Source organism: Nomascus leucogenys, chromosome 9, assembly GCF_006542625.1.
Source record: "Nomascus leucogenys isolate Asia chromosome 9, Asia_NLE_v1, whole genome shotgun sequence".
Lineage (NCBI taxonomy): Eukaryota > Metazoa > Chordata > Mammalia > Primates > Hylobatidae > Nomascus > Nomascus leucogenys.
This window is the reverse complement of record NC_044389.1, coordinates 95982670-96007613: the sequence shown is the minus strand read 5'-3', so window position 1 is coordinate 96007613 and position 24944 is coordinate 95982670. Positions and strand designations below refer to the sequence as shown.

Sequence of the window (24944 nt, the reverse complement as noted above, 5' to 3'; positions counted from 1 at the left end):
ACTATGCTCATTATCTGATGACAAAATAATTTGTAAATCAAACCTCAGTGACACAAAATTTACCCATGTAACAAACCTGCCCGTGCACCCATTGAACCTAAAATAAAAGTTAAAAGGAAAAAAAGAATATGTAAATAACTCTTATAACTAAGCCATAAAAAGACAGATAACTCACTTTAAAATAGGGAAAGCATTTGAGTAGGTGTTTTTCCAAAGAAGTTATACAAACAGCTAAAAGTCAAATAAAAGAAGCTGAACATCAGTAGTCAATAGAAAATGCAAATCAAAACCAGAGTGAGATACCACTTCACATCCACTAAGATGGCAATAAGAATGAGGAGAATTAGACAATAACAGGTGTTGATGAGAATGTGGAGAAATTCAAGTCCTCATACTTGCTAGTGGTAATGCAAAATTATACAGGCAACTGTGAGCATTGTCTGGCAGTTTCTTAAAAAGTCAAACAGAATTATATGACTCAGCAGTTCCTCAACCAATTGAATGAGTCACCATATGATTCATAGGTGTATACCTGAAGAAGTGAAAACATATACCCACACAAAACCTTGTACGTGTACATGAGTACTCATAACAGCATTATTCATAATAGATAAAATGTGGCCACTACTCAATGGCCATCATCCTATGAATGGACAAACAAAAATGTTATATCCGTATAAGGAAATGCTATTCAGCTGTAAAATGGAATGAAGAACCGTTATGTGCTACCACATGGATGAACCTTGAGTACATTATAATAAGTGAAAGAAGCCAAATGCAAGGCCACATGTATTTTTATTGCATCGATATGAAATTTCCAGATTGGGCAAATCTATAAAAAGATAAAGTCTTCCAAAGGATGGAGAAAGGTAGAATGGATAAGGGGTTACTTTTTGGGGTTTGCAAAATGTACTGGAATTAAATAGAGATTGACAACTCTGAATATACTAAAATTCTCAACATTGTAAACTTCAAAAATTATGTGAGGTGTTAACTTTATGGTATGTGAATTACAACTCAAGGCTAATTTTTTAAAAAATAAGTATTCAATAGGTGAGAGGTGAATTTTTTAAAACTATTAAAGATACATGTTTAATTTCTCAGATGTGAAAATTATAAGATTTTATAACTAACAATAAAGTAGAGAGAAAAGTAAAGCAAAAATATCTTTAACTCAAATAGGGAAGGAAATGAAAGAAGAAATGCAAAAAAGTTGGAACAAAGAGTAGAAAATGGTAAGGTGTTAAAATTGAACCCTAAAGTAACAACAGATTAAATATGTTTGGGCTAAATACTCAATTGAAAGACAAAGATAGACTGGATGAAAAGTTACACATACACACCCCAAAACCCAACTGTATGGTACTTAAAATATAAACGTATTAAATAAAAGGATTCAACAAGTTTGAAAATAGTATGGTAAAAAAAAAAATATACTATCCCAAGACCAAAACAAGCAAGCTGGCATAACAACATAAATAGCTGAGAAAATAGACATTAGGTCAGAATTACTACAGAGACAATTCATTTTATGATGATAAATAAAATAGTCATTACACCAAGTATGTATTGTAGTCCCACGTTTTGGTATCTCTTATAATTTATCATTTAATATATAAATAAATATTTGGCAATGATCAGAAGTCACAGATATAAATAGAAAAACTCACAATTGAAATGAGAAATGTTAACACCCTTTGAAAGGGAGAAAATCAATAGACAAAACAGTAAATACATAGAATTAATGCAATTAGCAAACTTGAACTAATGCATATGTCTTGTACTCTCTACTGGTGCTATTCAATGGAAATATAATGCAAGCCATGTATGTAATTTTAAATTTTCTAATAACCACAAGATACAAAAACAAAAATAAATAGGTGAGATGATTTCTGTAATACATTAACTTATTTTTATTAATATATACAAATCTTTTTGTTTCAACATGTAATCAATATAAAGTTGAGACATTTATGTCCTTTTTAAAATAATCTTCAAAATCCAGTGTGAATATTACATACTACATTGTAATATAAAAACTAAAATTCCATTGGAATTAGTTGTTCTCTGGACTCCATAAAATTTACATTTGAAAAAGTGGGTTCATATACACAGGTTATTTCAAATATACTTAAAAGTCCAGTACCAATAATGAAAAACTGGGTCATCTTTTTGGAAGAACCATTTTTACCTTAAAAGCATACGGGATCCTTAATTTTAAGCTTCAACTTGACTGGGTTAAGGGATACTGGGGTAGCTGGTCCAGTGTTATGTCTGGGTATGTGAGGGTGTTTCTGGAAGAGAATGACATTTGAATCATTGGACTAAGAAAGGAAGATCTGTCCTCACTAAGTGAGCAGGCACCATTCAATTCGATGAGGAACAAAAAGACAGCGGGAAGGTGAATTTGACTTGAACAAGCAGCCACTCAGATTCTCTGGCCTTTGAACTTGGACTAAATTATGCCATCAGCTTCTCATGTCCTCCAGGTTACACGTGGCATATCATGGAACTTCTCAGCCTCCATAATTATGTGAGCTGATTCCCACAATGTCTGTCTGTCTATCCATCATCTCTCTCTCTCTCACTCTCCCTGTCTCTATCATCTATCTATTAGTCATCATCATCATCTATATCCTATTGATTCTGTTTCTCTGGAGATTCTTGACTAATATAGCATATCAGTTTCAAAATTACATTTGTACAGGTCAAATATATTCCCTAGCCCTTGCATTAAATTGGTATTATTAACATCAATTTCAAAAGGATACATCATAAATTGAAAAGCAGCTCTAAATTTATCAATGTCAACAAAACATTCTTCACATTTTTCTTGTAGATCTGTAGCCAATTACGTAATTCTATCAATTGGATTTAAATTAACCTGCATGTTGACTTATGTTTGAAAAATATGTTTCATTGTTATTATTGATTTGTATTATGAAAAGTTTCCATTTCAACATAGATTTTAGTACTTGTCACCTTTGTGACCAAGGTCATAAATAAGCTTTTCTTTATTTCTTGAATCTTCACATTTAGCTTGTTCATCACATTGTGATATCAGTGAGAAACTGCAAAACACAATGCCTGTTTTGTTTTCATTGATTATTGTCTATTTGGCAAGCATTCCTTTTTGTCAAGGAAAGCTTGAACTGGAGTTAATAGCATGCTAATTGTTTATAGAACGCTTCCCTCATCAACCAAAAAGTATTGACAAAGCATCCACAATCATTGAAGTCATTGCCTTCTGCTTCTTTCAATGGTTCCTTGAGCTGGAGTTGATTCATAGCATTACTATGCAAATCCTGAATGACTTTATCAACTGAATCCATGAAACTTTTTATTAGGTTGGTGCAAAAGTAATTGTGGCTTTTGCCATTATATGGAGTTTTGTTCAGAAAGCAAATCATATCTATTTTAACATATATCACCCAGTGGAATGAGGCAATAAGAAAAACATCGATCTCTTGTTTAAAAATTCTAAGAAATCTAATCTCAATCTAACATTGATGTGAAATACTACCTTTGTTGTAATAGGAAATACTTTTAAAAACATCTAGCTGAAATTCTTCTTTGAAAATTATACCAATAAGAAATATTTATGCCCTAAGTAAGGTTTTCAGGTTATGACTTGACAACATTTTTTTTGTTTGTTTTTGTACATTTTGATGAAATTTGAGACCTAATATGCTCTAATATGAGACACTGGGGAGTTATTCATAGAGCATAAATCAATACAAAGCTAAATAAAAGTAGTAAAAGTATTGCAAGTTTTCAATTTTGAACCAATTTATTGTGAGAAAGATCTTGTATTCTATGGGCAATTGTTGGGCAGCTTAACTGATGATCTTTCATTTCTTTTTCAGTCTATATCTTCATTTCATTGTTTCTATATTTACCCTGTGAGAGGATAATATCTACTTCTTAAAATAACTTAATCCTGATATTGTCTGTCCTCAGCATACTGCTGGGTAAATTAGCATTCAACCAATTCTCTCTATATCTATTTAAAATTAAATGAAGGTGTATTAGTCCGTTCTCATGCTGCTGATAAAGACATAACCAAGACTGAGTAATTTATACATAAAAGAGGTTTAATTGACTCACATTTCAGCATGGCTTGGGAGGCCTCAGGAAACTTACAATTATGGCAGAAGGGGAAGCAAGTGCATCCTTTTCACATGGCAGCAAGGAGAAGTGCCAAGCAAAAGGGGGGAAAGCCCCTTATAAAGCCACTGGATCTCATGAGATCTCATTCACTATCAAGAGAACAGCAGCATGGGGGTCACTGCCCCCATGATTCAGTCACCTTCCACCGGGTCCCTCCCAAGGCACATGGGGATTATGGGAACTACAATTCAAGATGAGATTTTGATGGGGATATAGCCAAACCATATCAGAAGGAAAACCGTCAAATCGTGCTGAACAGAGGGTATATGACAGAGACCTTGGAATTACAAGGGAACGACATTTTAAAAATTATGCTGCATGGGGTCTGCAGTTATGACATAAACAATATTATTGTTTCTTGAGTTGGGATGCATTGCACATTCATTGTGCAAAAGTGGGTACCCATTATATACTTTGGTAGGATATAACTATTCTCAGCTACAGAAACATCAAACTCTCTCACCTGAACCAAAGGATTTTCATCTGTATTTCATTAATTTGTCTAAGGGGATTCTTGATGAATTAGCTCTGCCTGACACTACTGTCTTATCTGTACCATATGCTGTGATTCTGCTGGGACCCAATTTCTATGAGCCCTCAACTGTCAGGAGGGAGTCTGTCCATCAGATTTGAAAGAGCTGAGCTGAACACAACTAGTAATTCTAACTTTTTAGCTTGGGAGATATGAAAAATTGAGAATTTGACACATTCAGTCATAAAATACAGTTTCAGTGATATATAACTCGGGGTGTGGATGAGATATCATTAGTTCAAAGAATGATCATTTCTTAAGGAAACAGACTGAGGCACATTTTTACTTGCAAACTGCATGGCATGGCTCTTTGAGGCAAATTGGTAATGAAAACAATATGCTGAAGCTAATGCCAGAGACATAGTTATCCTCCATAGTTTTATTGTGGGGAGGAAAAATATTGGATAGAGAACTGGGTTTGGAATGAAAAAAATTGAATTAGAATTTTGCTACCTACCAACCTACTGCTAACCTTACTCTAAAGTTGTTTCTTTCTTGAATATTTAAATTTAAGTTTTAATTGACAAATAATTGCACATATTTATGGGGTACATAGTAATGCTTTTATCTTTTTTAAAAATTTTGTGGGTCCATAGTAGGTGTATACATTTATGAGGTACATGTGATGTTTTGATACAGGCATGCAATGAGAAATAATCACATCATGGAGAATGGGGTATCCATTCCCTCAAGAATTTATCCTTTGTGTTACAAACAGTCCAATTACATTCTTCTAGTTATTTGAAAATGTACAATTAAGTTATTATTGGCTATAGTCACCCCATTGTGCTGTCAAATAGTAGGTATTATTCTTTTTTTTTTTTTTTGTACTTATTAACTATCCCTACCTTTCCCCTAGACTCCCACTACCTTTCCCAACCTCTGGTAACACCATGCTTCTATTCTCTATGTCTGTGCATTCAATTGTTTTGATTTTATATGATGTGTAATGATCAGAACAGGGTAATTAGCATATTCATCATCTCAAGCATTTATCATGGCTTTGCGTTGGGAACATTCAGTATCCTCCTATGTAAACTATATAGTATATTATTGTTATCTATACTCATTCTACAGTGATGTAAAATACTAGGACTTTTCTTTATATCCAGAAATACAAAAAGAAGTAATAGACTAGGGAATGATTAGCAGAAGTGGATAGAGTGAGGAGGATAAACTTGGCCTAGTGGGAGTTTTAAGCTTAGTCCAGTCCAGATAATAGTTTCTGCAGGCTGTTTGGTTCTTCTTCTAAGAAGATATTATAATTCTCTATTTTATACTGATTTGAGATGCTACCATATCTTATCCCCAGGTAGAGTTTAGCATGACATCACTGAGTCAGACAGTATACCTGGCCGTACTTGTCCTCTGTAATTACTGGCTTAAGAACGCATTTCTCCTATTATGTTGTGAGCCCTTTTAGAGAAAAAGTGTGTCTTTTCTATCTCAGGCCCTTCGGATTTTAGTCTAGTGTTGGGAACAAAAGAGCTTACCTAATGTAAATTTCCAAATTCAGAGAAAGAAATGCAATTTAATCTTAAAAACAATTATTTTGTACTGAGAATGTAATAAGTCAAAGACAGCTGAACTGAGAAGGTAGTATGAGAGACTAATATTATATGAGTATGTTTCTGTTTTAGATTTTTTAAAAATGAAGATATATTTTATAATCTGGGTTTTGGGCTTGTATTGCAAATCAGGATTAAGAAAGACAAATGCACTGGAAATTACAGGGTTTAAGGTTTGTTCTATTACCATAAATCTAAATTTAACATTGTTCTATCATTGTTAAATGAACCAGAGCTTCTTTTGTTTTTGTGCTTGCCTGTTGAATTCAGTGGAGATTGATTCTCACAGAGGTGATTCATGGAGCATAATTTTTTTTTAGTGAAGAGATGGTAACCAGAGTAGAAACTTGGGCTCCTTCAATGTGGTGGCTTTACCTTTTATTTAGGGTCTTTAAATAACAACACTCACCAATATTTAAGAATTTATAATATCTCTTTTATTTTCTCTGCTTACTTCATTTTTATAAAATATGGGAGGGAATTTTTACCAAAATATATCTATTTACCAGACCATATTTATACCTCTATAACTGAACTTTATTATATATAGGGTTCTTTACAGTATATCTATAGTAGTGTTATGGGCCACTATTGTTAAAAGGTACTATATTGAACAGGCACCATTCCAGGTGCTGGGGGAAATGATAAAAAAGTATTTGCTTAGGTGAGATAGTCAAAGACAGATTGAAAGTAAGTTGAGACTGTGTGAACAGGTGAAAAGGTGGTGTTGGTGTTTAATACTGAGAAATGTATGGCATGAACTAGCTGGTTAAAAGTATTCTAAAAAGAGTTGACAGATTTTGCAAAAACAGGGATCAATGAAGAGTCGTAGGTTATCTGTACAGTAGTGTTAAGTAACCTGTGACAGAATGGTAGGCTACATGGGGAAAAATAAGATACGTAAAGGGTAGGATGGGGGCTATATTAGTTAGGGCCCAGGCAGGAAACAGTTGGCACAAAGAATTTAATCAGAGACTTTACTGCAAAGACTACAAAGGATTGAATGATGCACCGAAAGACCAGCAACACCTAAATCCGAAGGGGCAAGGGAAGGAGACCAAATTGCCCCATCCAAAAGAAAAGGCTTTAAAAGAGACCAGCTCCCTCAGTGAGGCAGGGAGGAAAGGGATTGGAGTTGTGGAAATAAATACTGTGAACTCTTTCCTCTCACTTCCCAGTCTCTTGCCAGTGTCTTGCACAGGTCAAATCTAATTCAAGGTCAGAAGGCTAATGGAACCTTTACTGCATAAAGGTCCTCACACTGGGACCATTTTGCAAACAGTAGAGTCATAAAAGAGACAGGAAATGAAGGGAAGAGTGTGCTTATATTTGCTTTTTTACTGACGTTATTGGTAACAGAGACTGATTTGAGTAGGGCATCATTTTATGCATGGGAGCCGCTTCGTTGTTGAAATCTTCTGTGTAAGTGATGAATAAGGAGTGGTGTTAGAAAGGACAGTTGAAGGGATAACTACATTTAAACACTGAATTGTGATATATTCATAAAGTAAAGGTAATACAGTATGATGACTAATTGGCAATGAATGTTGAAAAACAAAAAGCAGCTAGATAAAGAGGACCATTAGCTTTAAACTTGCAAACCTGGATTGTCAGAAGTCCAATTAGGAATGTTGTGTGAACACAGAAGATAATCCATCTTAGTTTTGAATTCTTTATTTTAAGAAAATCAGAAGACATCCAAATAGCTGTTCTTCATCTCCTAAATTTGGTCTTAAGATCTTTCATTGTGTGGCCCAGGCTTCTTGTTTTGGACTCAGACAGCAGCCTACTTCTTCCGTGCAATTAATCCATCTCTTCTTCCAATATGACTCTATTTTGTGCCACTGCACCTTCATTAAACGATCTCGTAATCATCTCTCCAAACTGAGTTCAAGATCAGCTTTCCTTGATGGCTCTCTCTAGTCTGATCCCATGGTCCCTTCTCTGGGTATTACCTATATGACAGAGCATGTCCCAGAATACCATCAGTATTAATTCACTTAACTCCCGCATGAGTCTGTAAGCATCTCAAGGAAAATGACACTGACTAATTTACTTTTTAGTCAACATCTATCTTAGTGCTGGTCTCAGATTAGGCCATGAGAAGAGAAGGATACCTTGAATGATAAAAGTTGAAACACATAATATTTGGACAAAAGAGAATAGTTCATTTATGTTAAGGAGAAGCTGAAGACAAGGGCAAGAGGGATACAGTAACAATAGTAACATCTTTCAGATAAAGTTAGTTCTCTTTTCTAAGCTGCTTAGATATAGTTTTAATACTTCTGTGAATTATTCCCTTATAAGTTATATTCTTAACTCATGCACAGATATGTTACTTTTATTAACCTTGGTTATATTTTTTATGAGTATGTAGGAAGTTTCTTATAAAAAAAGAAGAAAGACACAGAAAAATGTCTTGAGCTAGAATTTGGGGAAATTCCTAGGTTTAAAATTACTTTTTCTCATATCTACTTTAAAGTAAATATCTAAATTTCCTGCTAGTGATTACCTTTTATTCCCTTTTAAATTAAGTACAAAATTTTCTAACTAAACATTTGCTAGGATGTGATGAACTGAAAGTATTCTAGTGACTTAATGAGAAAATAAAGATTTTTAAAAGTACATAATTTTTACTTTATTAATATATTTTTAAAAATTAAGTCATTAAGTTCAAGAATTTAATATTTTTATCAATAAAATTCTAAAATATGTAAATTATGAGCAATCTATATTTCTGTCAATATAATCAACGTTGTTTCAAAGCTCAGGGTAAAAATGAAATGCAATGATATATTTTTATGACATGGGTAAATATGCTCTTAAATTTGACTCATTTGGATTAGACCCATTCACTGTTCATGTTCAAATCAAAGAAAAGTTTCCTTTCAACGGTATTTAAACTGTTAAAGCTTGTAAAATTTCCATCTGACTGCTAGCATTGCATTAGAATAAATTCCAGTTGTGACATTTTGTACTCATGTTATTATAAAAACAGGGATAGGCCACAAAACACTGTGGTGATATTTGTTTGCCTTCTGAAATACTTCCAGCATGATCTGCATCTTTTATATATTCAGAATTTAGATTGGCCTTTCCATCACGGGCCATGATGCTATAAATAACCGATAAAGGCAGTTGCTGATGAGCAAAGCTGTAGGGCAATGTAAAGGTCAAACAGTGATAATTCATGATCGTCTTAACAAAGTACATATACAACGCATTAAAATACTGAAACTGAACTCTGGTCGCAAAACACAGGAAAGAAATGGCACCACGTGAATTCCCTCATGTAAATGTGCCTCTGAGGAGGTTAAGAACTAGAACAAATTTATCTGTTCTTCCATTGAATGTTTATATCCAAGGGTCAGCTTTCTCTGTATAACACATTAGAGTGGATAGTTTTAGACCTTATAGCTATTACTTTTGCTCTATTAATTAACCTCTGGTTCACTACAGGGCACAGAGGAATGTATGTATATATATGTGTGTGTGTGTGAGTTTGTGTATATGTATAATGGCACAGAGGTATAAGGGTTTAAAATTTGAAGGCATCACAGTCTTTAACATCTAGAAAAGTGGGGTGGGGGGAGGGATAGCATTAGGAGATATACCTAATGCTAAATGACGAGTTAATGGGTTCAGCACACCAACATGGCACATGTATACATATGTAACAAACCTGCACATTGTGCACATGTACCCTAAAACTTAAAGTATAATAATAAAATTAAAAAAAAAAGTGTTCCAATATGTGAGTATACATATATAGGAGCCACTTAAATTTTAAACGTAAGATACTTTTCCAGTTTTTTTCACACCCTGATAATATTGAAGGGGGTAAGAATGAGACTGGAAAACTTTGACTCATTTGCAAAATGGTGATCATCATTTACATCTGACACGCGTACCACCCCATCAACTACTTCTACACTGCTTTCCTCCTATAGACTAGTAGGCTGTATGCTGATTTTAGATGACATTAGATGAAATTTAGATGACATTTAGATGAAATTAGATTTTAAATTTCCTTTCAGAAGAATCTGGGAAATGCTACTGTAGGTGAATTAGTGTTAGACATGAGTAGAAATGAAGGGCAGGGAAACGATCAGTGGCTGAAAAGGAAAGCCACAGTGATCATTGTAAAAACGGAACATCTTCCAAGAGGTCAAGAATTTAGTATGCACCAAAATAAAGTAGAGATTTTGTTAGATTACTGAACCCACACTCCAGAGTTCCTGATTCAGTCGGTGTAAGATAAGTCCCAAGAACTGGCATTTTAACAAGCAACCTGGTGATGCTGATGTTGCCAAATCAGGTGCTACCCTAAGAGAACATGTGGTTTAGAGTCTACAACGTTTGCACATCAATCTGTCTCAAATCCTGGCTTCAGCACTCACCATGCAAATTACCACTGGCAGATTATTTAATTTTAGTTATCTCATCTAGGAAATAGTCATGATTATAATCCTTACTTCTCAGATTTATTGAAAATATTAAACAATAGAATATTAGTACTAACTTAAAAGCCTCCTAACTTAAAGACTGATCTAAAATCTGTAATTTAAAATTCTCATACATCTCAGATGTGAATGTTTTTGGCCTAAAATATAATTTACAAAGATTATATTTACTTTAGTGAGACTTTTTTCCCCAAAATGCTAGAATAGAATAATTTGAATGTTTCTAGTATGAAGGAAAGACAAAAATTTAAGGTGATTGATATCCCAAGTACCCCAATTTGATCTTTACAAATTATATGAAGGTATTAAATGATCACACATATCTCAAACTACGTACGTCTATTATGAATCAATTAAAATGTTTTATGAAGGTCTAATATTTATTTAGTGAGACTCTTAAAGTCCTATTTGAAATTAGATCTTAAATAAAAATACATTACATCATGTAATTTCTTAGACTTTTTTATTCATGTGTTTATACTTGCACCATAAAGTGTTATTCTCCAGTGAATGTCATACAATATTGAAACAGGAACTGTGGTTGCTCCTAATTAGAATGGTTGGCTCTGATACCTTTGTTATTGAATTTTTTAGTTGGTTAAGCCCTAGGTGGTTATGTAACATTTCAACAAATGTTGTCGTTACATCATTTTTATTTCACGATACTAGGAAAGATAAATCTAAAAGCACTCTGCTAAAATTGTATTTTCAAAATCAAGATGCCTTACTTCATAAAGGAGAATTTCATACAGAAAAGCAAGAATCCTCTGTCAGTTTTATTTAGCAACAGATTCAGAGAATATTTATTGAGTGCCACTTGAGTTCAAGCTCCTTTTCAAGATATTCTAGATATTACAATAAAGAAGTTAAAAATGTGTGCATTGGTATGTATAACTTATAACTTACTGGAATTACAGCTAGGTAGTCAGTGAATTGATATCTATAATGTTGAATGCATTGAAAAAATTACATAGAAGGTGCTGTAGAATTCTTAGGTGAATCAAGAAATCTTGAGTTTAGAAACTTGAGTCTAGGAATCTAAAAAGGCTTGAAAATGAGGGTACATTTGAAATATACTGTGGAAGATTAGTAAGTATTATGGAAGGAGGACCAGTAGCAGAAGTTAAAAGTGTGCCCAGATGGAAGACCAACATAAAGGAGACACAGAGAAATGAAAAGGCATGATGTATTTAAGTAATTGCATGAATCCATGAAATGGGCATATCTGGGTGTCCGAATAAATTCTTAGGTAAAAATTGAAGATAGAAATTGGAATAGAAAGTTATCCTCAGAGCCTAACAGGTTGAGTCTTTATCTGCAGAACAGCAGTGAGCAAACTGTAGCCTATAAGCAAAATCCAACCCGATGCCTGTTTTTGTAAATATGTTTTTATTGGAGCATGGCCATACCACTCTTTTAAGTAGTATCCATGGCTGCTTTCGTACTACAAAGGCAGAGTTGAATAGTTATAACAGATACCATATGGCCTTCAAAGTCTGAAATGTTTTCTATCTGGATCTTTACCAAAAAAATTTCTGACCCCAGTTGTAGACCAGTGCAACGTGAAGTGCCAGTCTGTTGATCATTGGTTATAAGCGTTATATATGACCAGATAAAGAGCTTTCATAGAATGCAAATTAATTCACTTTATCAAGAAAATCTTGCTATGGAAAAAATAATTCCAGCTGATCTGGACTCTGCTTAGTTAATTTATATAATTTATATAAATATATAAATATAATTTCTATGATTATAGTTATATATAATAATTATATATAATACATATTTAATTATATATTGCCTATTATAATGTTATATGTCTAATATATAATATATGATATATGTATATAATATATATGTATTATATAATTTATATAATTTACTAGGCACACAGTCCATATTAGCTGAAATTTTTGAATTATTATTTATAACGTTTACTTATAGTTATATTATTTTACTAAAATAGTACAATTTTACTAAAATAGTATAGTAGTATACTGTTATACTAAATTCATATACCTATGAATTTACTCAGACATCCAGATATACCCATTTCATGGGTTCATGCCTTTACTTAAATAAATCATGCACTTTTATTTCTCTGTGCCTCCTTTATATTGGTACTATTAAACTCCTTAGTAAATTTGTGTAATTTACTAAGGAAACTCCTTAGTAAATTTATGTAATTTACTAAGGACACTTGCTCAGCAGGTAAATATATATATTCTAGTAACACTGTGTATTTACTTCCAGAACAATGCCATACAGTTTAGTTCAAAGACCTCACCTTGAGTCAGTAAAGATGTAGTGAACATTTCTATGCAGGGTATTAGGATCAGGATATTGGAAAGGACCAATAAAGTCAAAAACAAGACTTTCTTGGTTTCTTCTGGAATACCACAGCAGAGTAGAGAGGGCATGTGTGGAGCTATGGAGTTGGCCACAGCTGTTTCGAAACTCTGGGGAGTGAGCCAGTAAGGAGACTGGGCAAAGAATATGGAATGTTCTTTCTTCATTAATTTACATTCTAAAATCCCACACAATAACTCTCATTGGTCTGGCATGTTTATGAAGCCCACTTACTCCAGCAGTTGGTGGGTCAGGGACTTTTATCATCACACAATGGGGTTGTGTGATGATAACCCCATCACACAGGGGTAGTGGGAATGGGGAGCAGTTCTGCACAACGAGGAATGATCTACTGCAGATACCAGGGTAATGCGGTGGAAAGTATGAGAAGTCTAGTGCTCTCACTTATTTGTGGGATCTAAACATCAAACAATTGAACTCATGGAGATACAGAATGGAAGGGTGGTTATCAGAGGCTGGGAAGGGTAGTATGGGGAGCAAGGGGGAGGTGGGGATGGTTAATGGGTACAAAAAATAGAATGATTAAGACTTACTGTTTAATAGCACAACGGGGGACTATAGTCAATAATTTAATTGTGCACCTTAAAATAACTAAAGGAATATGATTAGATTGTAACAGAAAGGATAAATGCTTGAGGAGATAGATACCAAGTTTTCCATGATGTAATTATTACGCATTGCACGCCTGTACCAAAATATCTCATGTGCCGGTAAAGACATACACACCTACTATGTACACACAAAAATTAAAACTAAAAATAATTTTTTAAAGAAAACTAGCACTATTGAATGCTGGCTTGCCTCATTTGGGCTCCTGTTTCTAAATGCTATCAACTGGGTTGCTTAAAAACAACAAACATATATTTCTCACAGTTCTGAAGTCTAATAAGGCTACGATCAAGGCACTGACATATTTGCTGACAGCTTTCTTGTTTGTAGCTAGAGCCTTCTAGCTGTGTTTTCCCGTGGTGGAAGAGCTGAGATAGTTCTAGGGTCTCTTTTCTAAGGACAGTAATCCCAATCATGACAGTTTTACCCTAAAAACCCAACCACCTCCCAGTGGCCCCACTCTTTAATAACATTACCTTGGAGAGTAGGATTTCAACATACAAATTTTGGGGTATGGACTCCAAACATTCAGACCATTGCAAGTTTTTTGTATTTTCTGCAGCTCGAAGTATTGTTCACAACAGCTTTTTTAATGGATTATGTCTTGTCAGATATGCTAAAACAGCCTAAGCTAGCACAGTGAATCAAAGGACAGATTCCATCTGATCCTGGAGAATATGTCTCTCATACTCTGTGTGTCCAGGCCCAAAGATTGATGGGCCTTACTGAAAAATACCTTGATTTGCTCCTGAATGGGTATTTTTTTCCTACTCATTGAATTAGAGTAACTACTCAGGAGATTCTCAACAAAGGAAAAAACAGTCTTAATCTGTTTGATAGTAAGAGTTTAGAAACTGATTATCCTGTAAGACCTAGGCAACTTTTGTGAAAATAGCATGGACTATAAATCAGATCTGTTTTTATATAATGACTTTTAAATGACTTGTACATTATTACCTTGGATCTTTACTTTTGCAACACCTGAAAGTAAAGCACAATTTTCTTAAACCTTTATTACTGTGTGGTTTATGATATGTTTTATTAGAAAAAGATATGCTTCTATAAAATGTCCTACTTCCCGCCCTGTATGAGAAAAGATAATTTGAAGGCTGGTAGAGGGATGCTGATATTTTATGAGTGACAGTACTGTTAGCTGTGGTCATTACTGCTGTACTCATTCCAGGAGAGGAGCTGATTTCCTCTGCGCGTGCTTGCTTGAATAATCTCATTGCAGACATAGGCAAGTGTTTATGCAATTCTTCATTTTTCCATTAGGAATCATACATACATCATGTGCCCTCAATTAATACCTGTAAGACTGGCAACCAAATGATATATTGCTACATTGTACTGTTCACAGTTTGATAAAAACACAAATGCAGTTTTGTTGTTTGCATTTTTCAAATTGATCTCCTGACATATCTCCCTTTTTTTTTTCTTTTCCCTGCAGGTGAAAGGGATATTTCAGAGATATATAATATTAGAGAATTGTTTCCATAGTTTATTTTATATTTGTCCTTATGATTGAATTTTCTAGAATTCTGTTGGATTGGGGAAATTATACCTTGGTTACCTTACGGTTTTTTTTTATTATTTGTGTAGTTTCTGGGAAATTACTACAGGGACCTCTATTTGAAGAACCAGTGACAAATGCTTTTATCATTTCTAGAATTCTGACCTCTAGTCACGTAATTTCTCCATGGTCTCCAGATCTGTTAGCCTTGTTCTGTCTCTTCTTACGTTTTATTTCTGCCCCAGCCTGAAACATTGATCAACTTTTTATGTATAATTTCATCTGAGTCTACAATTTCTGTCACACCCTTACATTTTTATTACACATGTGCTTTATTAATTTTAAATTCACTTTGTTATTTTACCTATTTTGAAGGTCTGCTAGACCCTTTGTAGAAAACAAAATGGATATGGTCCCTAAGTAAAGCAATAAATATATCAACATTTTGGGATATTTTATCCAGTTCTAGCTGGTAGGTATATAGTTAAATAAGTATGTACATATAATAACATACACAGACACACACACACACACACAATTGAACATCTGGCATAGTGCATGCTACAATGCACTATGTTATAATCATTTAACGTGATAACAAATGTTTTCTCCCATTGACTCGTTGGCCTTTCCATCATCATATTGATTTTGATGATAAACAGAAATCCTTATTTTGAATGCAGTCTCTTTTTTGAATATTTTCCTTTATGGTTAGTGATTTTTATATACTGTTGAAAACAAACTTTCTTATTCCCACATCATGAAGATATTGTTATGTTGTATAAACTTTCATTCCAAGTATAATCTACCTGGAATTTATTAGTTTCAAATGCTGTGAAATACCGGTTAAGATTCCTTTTTCCCCTTCATGGCTAACTAACTCATTCAGTTCATTTACAAAAAAACGTTATTCTTTCCATCACTACTTCACAAGAGACACAGTTTTTATAAATCAGGTGTCCAAATACAGGTGGATCTGTTTCAGAACTATTTCTTATAGTTCTCTGGATTGTTTGTTTGTTCTTGTTCTAATTCCACTCTGTCTTAATGTTTTGGCCCATTCAGGCTGCTATAACAAAAAATCTCACAAACTGAGAGACTTATAAATGAAACACATTTATTTATCACAGTTCTGGAGGCTTGGAAGTCCAAGATCATGGTGCTGGCAGACTTGGTATCTGATGAGGGCCTATTTCCTCCTTCATAGGTGGTGCCTGCTTGCTGTTTCCTCACGTGGTAGAAGGGACTAGCTAGCTCTCTGGGGTCTCCTTTATAAAAGCATTAATCTCATTAAGGTCACTTAATCGACTCCCCAAAGGCCCTGCATACTAAGATAATCACCTTTGTATTTAGGAGTTCTACATGTGAATTTGGGGGGAACACAAATGTTCGCACCACAGCACCTGATAATTATACCTTTATAATGAGTCTTTTTTTAAAAACTTAAAGCATTTATTGCATTTAAAACATTTAATGCATTTGTAGACCCAAAATCTTAATTTTTAAAGTTATTTTCTTTCATAGCCACATATGAAGTGGAATTTGTAAACTGCTAACCTGAGTTTTATAAAACTGCTTTTTTTATTTTTTCAAATTTTACTTTAGGTTCTGGGATATATGTGCTGAATGTGCAGGTTTGTTACATAGGTATACATGTGCCATGGTGGTTACCTGCACCTATCAACCCATCATCTAGGTTTTAAGCCCTGCATCATTAGGTGTTTGTCTTAATGCTCTCCCTCCCCTTGCCCCCACCTCCCGACAGGCCCCAGTGTGTGATGTTCCCCTCCCTGTGTCCATGTGTTCTCATTGTTCAGCTCCCACTTATGAGGGAGAACATGCGGTGTTTGGTTTTCTGTTCCTGTGTTACTTTGCTAAGGATGATGGTTTTCAGCTTCATCCATGTCCCTGCAAAGGATATGAACTTATTCTTTTTTATGGCTCCACAGTATTCCATGGTGTGTATGTGCCAAATTTTCTTTATCCAATCTATCATTGATGGGAATTTGGGTTGGTTCCAAATCTTTGCTATTGTAAATAGTGCTGCAATAAACATACATGTGCATGTGTCCTTATAGTAGAATGATTTATATTCCTTTGGGTAAATACCCAGTAATGGGACTGCTGGGTCAAATGGTATTTCTGGTTCTAGATCCTTGAGGAATTGCCACGCTGTCTTCTACAATGGTTGAACTAATTTACACTCTCACGGACAATGTAAAAGCGTTCCTATTTCTCCACTTCCTCTCCAGCATCTGTTGTTTCCTTTCTTTTTAATTATCACCATTTTAACTGGCATGAGATGGTATCTAATTGTGGTTTTGATTTGCATTTCTCTGATGACCAGTGATGATGAGCTTTTTTTCATGTTTGTTGGCTGCATAAATGTCTTCTTTTGAGAAGTGTCTGTTCATATCCTTCGCCCACTTTTTGATGGAGTTGTTTTTTTTCTTATACATTTCTGTGAGTTCCTTGTAGCTTCTGGATATTAGAACTTTGTCAGATGGGTATATTGCAAAAATTTTCTCCCATTCTGTAGGTTGCCTGTTCACTCTGATAGTTCCTTTTGCCAAGCAGAAGCTCTTTAGTTTAATTAGATCCCATTCGTCTATTTTTGCTTTAGTTGCAATTGCTTTTGGTGTTCTTGTCATGAAGTCTTTGCCCATGCCTGTGTCCTGAAGGAGTCTTGATGTCTGATTAAATCCTGCACCTCTGTTCTTCTCATGATAAAATTGGCTATTCCTGTCTCCTTGTATTTCATTAACATTAGTTTTCCAATTTCTGAAAAATAAAGTCTATTGGGAATGTGTTGGAAATTCATTCAATCTTTAAATCAATTTATTTGATAATTCACACATGCAGTGTTGTACTGGAGTCAGATTGTATTGGCTCAGGAAGGATGGTGGGAATCATCTCTTCCCAACTCCCATTCCTACTGGGAGACAGAGATAAGTTATGTAGCGATTTGTAAGGCATATTAAATATATATTTTTAATGATTTCAAAACTATGTTTTAATTGATGCATGATAGATATACATAGCTCCAGAGTACATGTGATAATTTAATACATTCAACTAAATCATAAAGATCAAGTCGGCGTACCTGGGATATTCATCACCTTAAATATTTGTCTTTTCTTTTTGTTAGAAACATCTGAATTATTCCCTTCTAGCCACTTTGAAGTGTACAGTAGATTATTGTAAACTATAGTCACCCTACTGATTTATCAAACACTAGATCTTTTTCTTCCATTAAACTGTGTTTGCACCCATTAATCAACTTCTCTTTTTTCCTTCTTGCTCCCACTTCCTGGTATCCTGTGTCAATTAAAAAGACTTTAGCAGGTTTTAAGAAGTGGATGGGGGACATGATTTAATCCAGTCTCCATTAAAAAAATTATTCTAAGTGATGTGTCAAGAATGAATAGAGTGAATCAACGGTAGATGTGAAAGACCAATGAGGAGATTTATTATTCTAAGCAAGAGGTAGTAAAAATTTGGTGAGGTGGTAGCATTAAAATTGGAGAGGAATGGACAATTGAAGCTACATCTCATAAGTAGAACTCAATTTCCTGGTGGACATTTAGATGTAGCACATTGAAATAATTTTTAATGAAGTACAATAAAATTATAATAATCCTGAAATTTGCTTAAAGAAAGATTTACAGGTTAAATAAATCATATACATATAGATATGTGCATGCAATTTTTTGACTGTTGCCTGTTTGTATCTGGATGTATAAGTATATACATCTTTGTTCTGGGTATCCCTGTTATACTGGGATATTTAGCATGTGATATTTAAGAAAGCTGGAAATGCTTTTTCACTGAGACATAATTCAGACAAATATAAATGATAATTCTGCCTCTTGAAAATTAACTCATAACTCTGTGGTTTGCATGACACTACTTATTTTGTTCGGAAGAATGAATGATATATACATAACCACAAATTACAGCTAACATTTTTAGAATATATAAATGGGCCAGGTACTGTGTTAGATATTCCACATATTTTATTTATGATTCTTATTAACACCTTATATGGAACTGTCTCATTTTCTGAAATGAAGAAACTAAGATGTTTAGAGAAGTTAAATAATCTAAATTGACCATCTAGTAAATGAGGAGGCCTCAGGTGAAACCCGGCTGTGTCTTTTGCAGACAATTACATTCCTAGAACCTTGGACAGCCACTGGCAAGACCTGCAAGACTGAGCACTCAGTAAATACATGGTGACGGAATGACTGCTTCCACCTCTCTTTCCATCTGTTTGCTGTTCGTAATTCCCCCAAAAGGATAAAAATTTTCAAAATAAAATAGCTTTAATAAGAAGCAAATTTAAACTCTGTAGTTTCTAGCATCTATATTTAATTTAGAAAGTGGCAAGAAATCAAGTTAATCCAAAGCAGAGTGCCAGAATACCCAAACTGTGCAGATCACTTCTTTATGCTTCAAAAAGCTGTATATAACCTAGAATGACTTTAATGTTTTATTCTCTTTTTTGAATTAATTGTCCAAGTAGGGTCATAAATTCTTTCTTTTATGGAAAAAAAAATTCATATTTAATTGTTTTCATTATTTTTCCTTTTTAATTTAGGCCTAGGAAAGAAAGGATATTCTTTAAAATTATATACATGATTACTAAAATGTGTTTAAGTGAAACTGAGCTAAATCAATATAGAGAGAGTAAATTTGAATGGAAACCCTTTGAGACTGATAAGTTGAAGCCCAGGCCAATTTCCTGTTTTTCATCCCTTACTTATTCATGTTTTTTCCTTCCTTTTATGTTTCTTCTAAAGGCAATCAGTGCTTTAGGGCCTTATTTTATTCACATTAAAATGAGCTCTAAAAAGCTGATTAGAATGTTTGTGGTATTATTGTAAAAATATCAACCAAGTTATTACAGATTTGGTAGTTTCAGCCTTTGTCGTAATTTCATACACATTTTACCAATTGATATCATTGCAAGGACTATGGGTTCAAAATCAAAGTGGCAGAAGTATTATTTCTGATGAAGGTAATCGACCATAATTATGCTATATAACACATTATACTTTTAGGAAAAAATATAAAGCAATAAAATATGGTTAGTGACAAACTGTACTATGTTTCACAATATTCTTCTTCTTCTTCTTCTTCTTCTTCTTCTTCTTCTTCTTCTTCTTCTTCTTCTTCTTCTTCTCCTTCTCCTTCTCCTTCTCCTTCTCCTTCTCCTCCTCCTCCTCCTCCTCCTTCTCCTCTTTTCCTCTTCTTCGTCTTCTTTTTTTTGTGATGGAATTTCGCTCTAGTTGCCCAGACAGCAGTGCAATAGCGTGATCTCAGCTGACTGCAACCTGCACCTCCTGGGTTCAAGTGATTCTCCTGCCTCAGCCTCCTGAGTAGCTGGGATTACAGGCATGCGCCACCACTCTCAGCTTATTTTTCATATTTTTAATAGAGACAGGGTTTCATCATGTTGGCCAGGCTTGTCTCGAACTCCTGACCACAGGTGATCCACCTGCCTCGGCCTCCCAAATTGCTGGGATTACATGCGTGAGCCACCGCACCCAGCCTCTTATTCTTTTTATAATATGATAAATTCCTTTTCCAGAAATACCACAGATGGCTGGTACCTGTATGCTGACAGTTCTAATGGGAAATTTGGTGACATGGCTGACATTCTCACTCCTATCATTTCACTCACGGGACCAAAATGTACCTTGGTGTTCTGGACACATATGAATGGGGCCACCGTTGGTTCTCTCCAGGTACTGCTTAGGCAATCACATTTTCTGAATTTTCTCTGTAAAAGTTCACAGTGCATAATTTGGTATCATTAAAATATATTCTGTTAATAAGTGAAAATGGACAGTTACCAACACTTCACTAGATTTATAGTGGTATGATGGAGTAAAACCTTTAGCAGAATTGGGCATGAGTAGTTAATAAGTAATTTTTATTCTATTTTGTTATGAATGTTGTCTCTATGCTGAGGTTACAGCTTCTGGGTAATACTGTTTTACACTTGAAACATATGCAGGTTTCAGTATCAGTGTTCTGAGTATAACCACAGTCAAATAAATATATACACTTGGGTAATATCCGGATGTGTTTTCTTGTTGCCTTTGATGGTAGTAGTGCTACATTCTGCAATAGTCTTTTTCAAAATGTTTCTCTGTTAAAAAAATTAAACTGTTTTGAACTCATAAAATGTTTCAAGAATAGCACAGACAACTCCAATATACACTTCACTCAGAGATCTTATTTTTTTTTTTTAAACGAGTTGTCCTGGTAATGTCCCCTATAGAAAAAAAAATCCAGTATAGGATAATATATTATACCAAGTTATTTCTTTCTACTGTTTTTCAAACAGGAATAATTCCTTATCTTCCCTAGGTTTTTATAAACTTGATATTTTAAAAGCCGATAGCCAAGTCATTTTATAAAATGTCTCTTAGTTTAATTTTATTGTGTTAAGCTCTTTTTTCCTATTATATAACCAATATCGTGTTATTTTTATTGAATCCTATTAGTTAGTGATCCTTATAAGCCCCATTACTTTGGTGGGGTTTTTTTGTTATCAATAAATATTTTGCAAAGAGATATTTTAAGGATATGTAAAATATTGATTTCATCTCCATTTTACCCACAAATTTTTGCCTTCAGTAGTGGCTTTTTTTTTTTTTGCCTGAATTAATTTTACAGTGCTGATTGCCTAATTGTGATTTTCTAGCTCAATTATTCTGTCCATATTTGTAGGTTAGATTCATGTTGGAAAAAAATTCTCATCTCTGTTTGCTCATTTACTGTTTTATATCAATGTGGACTCATCAGTTTCTATTTTAGTCAATTTATTATAATCTATTAGTAGTATTATTTATTTGCTTCTCAAACTGTCTCAGATTTGGAAATAAGAGTCCCTCTTAGCCTACCTCCATGTCTCTCCAAAAAGGCCCAGTATTCTTTGAGCATATTCTTTCTATTTGGCCAAGATGTTACAAACTTCACCTTATTTTTATCCTGTCTTGTCTCTGGAATTAGCTATTCTTTCAGGAAGTCCTGTATTTTTTTTTTCTGGGGGATCCAACATATACAGGCCAGAAAACAGTTCTGGAATATTAATTCAGATTCCCAAGTCCTGTCTTCCCATACTGTATATGCCCTGGTAGAGAATAATGCATAAAGTTTGTGAGTAATATGCACAAACACATCAGTTATACTGAAGAAGCCAACTCAATTTTGGAGCATCTCCATTTATTCTGTTTCATAGCTTATGTATTACTTTCCAGGAAGCCTTGTCTGAAAATAAATCCACAAATTCCAGAATTGTATGTACTATGAGCAGTTTTAGAGTAGGGCTATCTTGCTAGAAGCAATCTATTGATAAAGACTCTCCCCCTTTTCAATACTATTAGCTTGCCAAGAAATCTGTAGCATATTTGCAACAAGTTTAGATGTGAGTTTCCTGCTTTCTTTTTCCCCAGTAGAGAGATACAGACTGTGACCAACTGCTAGGTCATGTTTTCCAAAAGGTTGATTGCAATATTAGTAGTAGGTGCTACCCCGACTCCTATTTTGTTTTATTCTAGGATTTTCCTGGCTATTGTTATTCATTTTTCTAAAGAAACTTGAGATAAACATAGTTTCTTTCAAAAAACATATTAAATTACATATCAATTTTAGAATTTTTTTTATCATAAGGTGAGACTTCATTCTGAAAACAGTTAAAAAGTGTATTTGTGTGTATACATGCATGGTTATGTTTAATAATCTACAGACATCTAAATGGTCTTCTAGGTTGACGTTAAAACTTATTGTTGCAAATTGACTTTTTAAAAATGTTTTTAGGCAAAACAATTACTATAACTTACTGTAAGATTTTTGTCAATAAAATGAGAATTATTTGCCTGGAATATTGTGGGGTTAGGATTGATGATGTGAAATATGCTTTCATTTTTTCAGTATAAAATTTGGTATTGGTAGATGAACTTTTTTAAAAAGATTAAAATTTTGTAAGTGTGGAATTATAAAATGAATAAAATGATATCTATGCCTTATTTCTGTGCGTGGATAAATAAAATAACATGAAATGTTGCATTAATAAGTTTCTTGAACATATTTTTTCTCAGTGATTTGTTTATAGTGTGGTATTAATATAAAGAAGACTCATTTGCTATAATTTTTTTCAATGCCTTTCAAAATTGATTTTTACTTATTGGTTAGAAATGATATTTTCTTGACCTTGATAATGTTCCAAATTAATTTGAATTTTATAGACTGATAATTTCATGATAGTTTTGCTAGTAACACATTTTTTCTATGACTCTGGAAACTCCAATTACATTTTTAAAATGTGAACTTAATTTAAAAAACAGTTAATGAAATCATTAAAATCCATCTTCACTTTTGAAAGTCAGAACTTTCACAAATCTTTTATCTGAATAATTCTTTGGTTGTATGTGTTCTATTTTTAAAAAGTAATGTTGTGAAATCATTTAATATACTATCTAAGTCAGTTATTTTAAAATCTGAAATTGTTCCACTCTCCTATGAGCCTTAGTTACTCTTCGTGGCTCATTTTGTATCATTCTAAAAGAAGAGCTGTAATAGTTTGCTGAGAGTAATCTGGATTCTGCTTTACAGTGGGGGTACCGTACTGATGAAAATATGTTGGTTTCACGGCTGTTGGACAGGAAGCTCTTACTGGCCCAGCATAAATAGATGCTCACTCATCTCACCCATCTGTGCGCTTACAATGAAATGAGCTGACATTGTAACATTACTGCCTCTCTGGAACCATCTAATGAGAAAGATCATTCTCAAAAGAGTGTTTTAGTAAGCAATTCCATACTTTCTCATTTGACCACGTGAATATTATTTAATATATAAAACAGCAATTGTTACTGCTGCCAGTGTTTTAAAAAGTTAATGTAGTTGAGTTCGTAATTAAATGGTGCCCAGATACCTTAGGACTTGACTGACAGATATTCATGCGCATCTTTATTGTACAAAGCTTGCGAGGTACCCTACGGGCACAATGCTGTAGAAAACAAAGATATCTAATAAAAAATGTTGTTGCTCTTCTCTCCGGGACTTCATGTTGATATTGCAACTAAAAAAAAAAAAAAAATCACTGGAAGAATTCTACATATTTGCAATTTCTCAAGATAAAATACTTCAACGCCTTTTACCTGATTTATCTCTGCAGGTACTCATCAAGAAAGATAACATTACTTCTAAATTGTGGGCTCAAACTGGACGGCAAGGTGCACGGTGGAAGAGAGTAGAAGTGTTTTTAGGCATTCATTCACATACACAGGTGTGTAATCCAGGTAGTTATGGGGTGAGTGAGTTCTGCTGATTTTTTTTCATCCTCATTTATTTCCTTCTCTACCACAGTCTTCTTGCCCTCATTCCCTTCTTGATGTGTTCTGTGGATGCGTAGACACCACACTTAACGCTCCGTGGAGCATTTTACGTAAGGAATTGACAACTTCAGAATACTCTAATTTCTTCCAAGTAGATATTTGTACTTCTAGGAACATTTAATTTGAATAACAACCTTCCTTCACTCCCCAATCAGCCTCACACATATCAAGAACATTTCCCTCTGTTTTGCAAATATATTCTCAGAGCTTGTACAGCATTTAATTCTTTCAACCCTAATTTAAAAGACAGTCTTTGGAAAACATATTATATTGTTAAACCTTATCATAGGGAATAGATTCACCTAATTT

At 33.9% G+C, this 24944-nt stretch overlaps 1 protein-coding gene across 1 annotated transcript in view; it reads left to right on the top strand.

The window, feature by feature from the left end:
• Positions 1 to 24944, top strand: part of MALRD1 (MAM and LDL receptor class A domain containing 1) — a 682931-nt gene that overhangs the window by 252002 nt on the left and 405985 nt on the right. The window contains exons 22-23 of the mRNA XM_012499583.2: positions 20819 to 20975; positions 24416 to 24526. Coding sequence (XP_012355037.2) covers positions 20819 to 20975; positions 24416 to 24526 — 268 coding nt within the window. The remainder of the gene's footprint in view (positions 1 to 20818; positions 20976 to 24415; positions 24527 to 24944) is intronic.